Genomic DNA, 6087 nt, shown 5'->3' on the forward strand with positions numbered 1-6087 from the left:
AACGAATAAAATTTTCTAAATATTTTTTTAAAAAAACTACTCTATATACATCGCTTGAAACCTAAGAAGCACGGAAACTTCGATAAAGTTGCGTTTCCCGTTTCGGAAACGTTTCGGAAACCGGAAACTCTTGGACACCCGTACGAAACGTTTCGGGCCGTTTCTGTAAATAATAAAAATTAAAATTTGTAAAAAATTTAAAATTATTACCCACAAATAAAAAAATCTAACTAGTTACCCATAAATTTTACATTCGCATTGCCCACAATACAACAAATATACTTATTTGTGTTGAATTGTATTATATTTTTCATATATTTTTAAAATTTTAAATATTTAGTACATTAAATTGAATTATTTTGTTAATTATCATAAATATTTAAATAATATTTTTATAAATATATCCCTAAATTTTTGTTATTTACACGTTTCCCCCACGTTTCGTGTCCTTCATTTTGAAAAACTTTCGTTTCCCCGTGTCCGTTTCGTATCGTTTCCGTTTCCCGTTTCCGTTTCCGTGCTACTTAGCTTGAAACCAAAACTTTTGATGAAAAAATAATAATTTTGTTACTCTATCACAACCCAACTAATTAGTATTATTTTTGTTGGGCAAATTTTAGTTTTTCCTATAAGATTCCTTAGCAAAATAGTGAATAAATAACTAATTTCAACAACAAACTATTTTTGTGTAATTGCAACAGTATAATAACTAAAACTAAATAGGAAAAACAAAAGCCAAATACAAAATTTATTTTATAAAATCAAAGGCTATATTGAAATATCGTCACACTATTACTAAAATTATTGTTTCTTTTTCTGAAATTTACTAAGATTATTAATAACTATAACTATCAAACGAGTAATTCTTAAGTTAATGAAGTTCATCGTATAGAATTATAAAGGCTTAGGGTCTGAAAAACTACCGACCTTTCAATTTTTTTTCAATTGCACCCTCACCTTGTAATTTCTTCAATAGCACCCTATTTTGTATTTTTGGCTTTCAATAGCACCCCGACCTTGTAAAATAGTCAATTTTACCCTATTTTATATTTTTGACTTTCAATAGCACCATAAATTATCAAATTAAACTCATTTATCGAAGACTTATTTGAACTTTTTTTAAATTAAAAAACTTGTTTAAAATGTTCAAGTAGAAAAAAGTATGATTTCACCTTTAAATTTAGTTTTTTTGAACTTTTTAATCCTTATAGTAATCAAATCATCTAATTTTTTTATTTTAGAGTGCTATTGAAAGTCAAAAATACAAAATAGGGTGCTATTGAAAAAATTACAAGGTGAGGGTGCTATTGAATTTTTTTTGAAAGATCAGTAGTTTTTTAGACCTTAAGCCAATTATAAACTATCCATAAACACACACCACGATCAATCTAATTTCTCATTGTATTTATTCTTCTATATGACATGAAATTTTCACCGCACTTGCTGTTTAACACCTGCACCATTATATTTTCCTCCCTCGCAATAGAATAAAAAGATACTGTAATAATCTACATAAAAGTGCATGCTTTTGGACCCTAATTAATACTTACTAAGCATAATTGGACACCGAAAACAGATGTGGAAAGGAATGTTACCTTTGCTAATCTTGTAGTGTGGAAATCCTACGATTTTCTTTATCAACTTTAAAACAAAAATAATCTTATTATTCTTTTCTTTGCAAAAATTAAAAGAATAAATTTTCAAAAAAATATATGAACTCTTTAGCTTAGTTGAAAAGAAAATTATATTTCTATCACTAGATTATACATATGGGATAGAAGACAAGATTAATTATACAAATTTGTTGATGGACATTAATACACATTACTATATAATAAAGCAAATGAGAAAACAAAATCATAAAGTGATCAACGTTAACATACAACAATGTGGTATTATGATTATGTGCTCAACTTTACAATCCTGCCAACAAATTACATAATTTGTTATGGGCCATGGATTGTTCATACCACAAGCAAAAGCATATAATCAAAAAGTTAAACACTATTTGTTAATCACTTAATTTATATTCCATAACAAAAAAAACTAACGAAATCCAATGCGAAATTCCAACTAAAAACATTTAGTAACTTTTAAAATTAAAATTAATAAATTATGTTGTACTTCAAACTACAAACAATTAATAATTTATATTTTAAAGTATGAAAATTAAAATTAAAACTATAAGATACACTAAATTTTATAACCTATTTCACAACTAATTCTTTCTTTTCTGCCACTATAATGTCCAATTAAGAAAAAAATAACATTCATACAATACATAAAATTAGTTATTTACGCATTTTTAATTTTATAAATATTAGGTCCATTTACGAAAATGAAATGTATGTACTCCACAAGCTGTTAGTATGACTGTAATATTTTTTTAATTTTTTTTATATTAACTTTTATTTTAAATTGAGTGTCTACATTTTTTGTTGAATTAAGTTTCTCAATCGGTTTATTTTCGTTCTAACTCGACACTATTAGCATTTTTTATGACGCAAAATCTTAATATCTACGAAATTAAAAGTGTAAGGATTCAATTTTATATAAATTATAACATAGGGATCCAATTCAAAAAAAGATGACAATGCAGGATCCAAACATGCATTTTTGCCAATATTAAAATTAAACCGTATTATCCAAATTACTATTTCTGGAGCGGTATCAAATTCCCATAATTGACCCACACAACAAAAATCTCTAAAGAAAATAGCCGTTGTTTCACTGTATTTAACCAACTTGACCATGTAATAATTAATTAAATTAGACAGCAAGGTTAATTAAGTCAATTTGACACTTAAGTTAAAAAATCTTAGCCAGTGGGCTCCACTATTAAGCCTAAGATGCAATATAAATACCTCTCCTACCCTTCCCTTCCCGTCTCTGCACACTTTCAAAAAGCTCACTGCTCTCAACATTTCTCCCATTTTCACTTCACATTCATTCAATTTTTTCTCAACGCTTCAAAATCTCAAAAACTATAACAAATAAACCAAAATGGTCGATGTGGACCGGAGAATGACCGGCCTAAACCCGGCTCATATTGCCGGTCTACGCCGTCTCTCAGCTAGAGCTGCCGCAGCTCCGTCAACTGCACCTCTTCGTAACGGTTTAATTTCTTTCACTACTCTAGCTGATAAAGTCATTACCCATTTACGTAACTCGGGTATCCAAGTCCAACCGGGTCTTTCCGACGCTGAATTCGCACGCGCCGAAGCTGAATTTGGCTTCGCTTTCCCTCCCGATCTTCGCGCGGTTCTTTCCGCTGGTTTACCCGTTGGACCCGGTTTTCCTGATTGGCGATCCACGGGCGCCCGGCTCCATCTTCGTGCTTCTCTTGATCTTCCTATCGCTGCTATTTCGTTTCAGATTGCGAGGAATACTCTGTGGTCTAAATCTTGGGGCCCGAGACCGTCCGACCCGGAAAAGGCGTTGCGGGTTGCGAGAAATGCGCTGAAAAAAGCTCCGCTTTTGATACCTGTTTTTAACCATTGTTACATTCCTTGTCACCCTTGTTTAGCGGGTAACCCGATATTCTTCGTCGATGAGAATCGGATCTTTTGTTGCGGGTTGGATCTATCTGATTTTTTCGACCGGGAATCTCTCTTCCGAAGCTCCGAAGATGATCCAGTTATTTTGAAGAAACAAAGATCCGTCAGTGAGAAATCAGCTGGGTCATCCATAAATTATTCCCGCAGGAGTTTGGATACGGGTATATCATCCGGGTCGAGAACGCCCCGATGGGTTGAGTTTTGGAGCGACGCCGCTATTGATCGGAGGAAGAGAAACTCAGCGTCGTCTTCATCGGGGTCATCTTCGCCGGAGCGGTTTTTTGATATACCGTCAAGGTCCAAGATGCCTAAATGGGTGGGCGATTATATAGAGCAAATAGGATCCGTTTTAAGAGAAGGCGGGTGGTGTGAGACGGATATAACAGAAATAGTACACGTGTCAGCTTCCGGTTTCTTTGAAGGTGAAATGATTATGTTGGATAATCAAGCGGTACTGGACGGTTTGTTGTTAAAAACGGATCGGTTTTCGGATTCACTTCGCAAAGCTGGGTGGAGCTCCGAAGAAGTATCGGATGCATTAGGGTTTAATTTTCGACCGGAGAAGGAAAGAAAATCAGTGAAGAAACTGTCACCTGAACTTGTTGAGAAAATAGGGAGACTGGCGCAATCGGTTTCCCGGTCATAATAACTCTTGCATTTTCCGTGTAGTGTAAAACTAAAAACCAAAAACGTTGGGTAACGCGTTGTACTATGAAACAAAGCTTATAAATGAAAATGACTTAGAGAAACTAAAACAAAATTGAAATTATTTTGTAAGTGTGGTATGTTTTCATAAAATTACTCATTTTACATAGATTTGCTAAATTCTTTAATACTTGTGTTTGTCCTAAACTGCCTATCAATTTGGGACGGAGGGAGTACAATATAGTTTTTTTTAATTTTATTTTGTCAAATCTTTTTTTTAATTTATTTACACTCGTTTATATAATAAGCTCTTAATTTGTTGAAAGTGAGTTATGTACTTGTTGCTTTTTGTGGGAATTCGGCAACAATTACAAACACATATTTTAGAGATAAATTGTCTATTTTACACCATCCAATCCATTTTATATTTTTTCTTTTGTTACTTTCCAGTCCATTTTAGTTTTTTTTAAAGAATCTGTATAAAGATTAAGAAATATAATTAATGGATGTATAAAATACAATAGTGTCTTTATAATAATTCTCTCAATCATGAATAAGTTTTAGTACATTTTAAAAGTCGCGCATAATAAATAAGGATATATAGAAAAAAATGCATTAATAAACATAAGACGTTAACAAATTTAAAACAATTTTTTAAAATGTCAATTAAATATAAAAAGAAAAGAGTATTACTTTTTTCTTTTAGCGCTCGACTATTTCAATTCTGGACTATAAACTCAGCCGTGGGACAAAGCATATAAATGAAAGTCTCTTAGAAGAAGTAAAACAAGCTTGAAAAGAAGTAAAACAAGCATGAAATTACAATTTTTGTTTATATGTAAAAATAATCACAACTATAGTTTTTTTTTTTTATTTACTGTGTATTTGTAGTAATTAAATCATTACATTTACAGCTCATATTAATTGTTTAATTTAGTTTTCGTTGTGATCGGAGCATAACTGGCTCGGCTTTCTAAAATAGAAGCAGCGCACGTGTGGAACTTTTTGAAGAAAGAGAGCCGTTGTTGGGTCCTGCTCTTGTGCTTTTAGACAGCGTCGTTTGCATCTAAAAAAAGTGTCGTTTTGTTGGTGTTTTTTGTTTGGCTTCAAGCCAGTTTAAAGAAGAAATAAAGGTATCGGTTGGTTCAAACTTCAAATGGAGCTTTTGCTGATTTTGCCTTCTTTTTTCAACTTGGTGTTGTGTCATATCTAGGGAAAGAAAATTAAGAAGACAAAATATTTAAATTATAAAGAAAGGAGATGTCTTTATATCAATGAAGAATTATACCATCAATGTCTTAACTATTAATTATTTTAATTTTTTTAAAACTATAGACATTCAATTACTATTTAATTGATAAAATGACATACATACACTTAATCATTTTAATTAAATATTCGACAAAAAAGTGTAATTAAATATATCCAAAGAAACAAAAACCACTAAAAACAATAAACTAGTATATAATTAAATAAAACTAAGTATGATTACTTATTTATTATAACTAAATTTATTTTATCTAAATAAATAATTTTTTAAATATTTGTACTAATTTAAATTTTTTATCAATTTTAAAACGGAAATTACCGATTTAGCATCTAAAATTTATATTTTGTTTTAATTATAAAAATATATCAACCGAGTGTTTTTATTCATTTTTTAATCACTGATTTAACAATAAAATCTAATATATCTTTTAAATTTATGAATATGTTCTGGAATTTTAATTTATTTTTGATAAGATTGTAATTTATAAAATACAAGTATAATTGCACATTACAATTTTAAAAAAATTGATTTAAATTGTTATTAAATAAATGAGTCATCGGAATTTGGAATAATAGATATTGGATTTCCAGAGAAAAACCTGACACAGAAAAGGAA

General features: G+C 30.4%; 1 protein-coding gene across 1 annotated transcript; it reads left to right on the forward strand.

The window, feature by feature from the left end:
* Nucleotides 1-2880: 2880 nt before the first annotated feature.
* Nucleotides 2881-4390, forward strand: LOC126654486 (uncharacterized). Its single transcript, XM_050348355.2, has one exon. It carries the CDS (start codon nt 3004-3006, stop codon nt 4201-4203), a length of 1200 nt encoding a protein of 399 aa, XP_050204312.1. The 5' UTR covers nt 2881-3003; the 3' UTR covers nt 4204-4390.
* Nucleotides 4391-6087: the final 1697 nt, after the last annotated feature.

Source organism: Mercurialis annua, linkage group LG7 (assembly GCF_937616625.2).
Source record: "Mercurialis annua linkage group LG7, ddMerAnnu1.2, whole genome shotgun sequence".
NCBI classification, from domain to species: Eukaryota; Viridiplantae; Streptophyta; class Magnoliopsida; order Malpighiales; family Euphorbiaceae; genus Mercurialis; species Mercurialis annua.

Coding starts and splice junctions, on each gene's coding strand:
- LOC126654486 (XM_050348355.2), top strand. CDS start 3,004: ATGGTCGATGTGGACCGGAGAATGACCGGCCTAAACCCGGCTCATATT.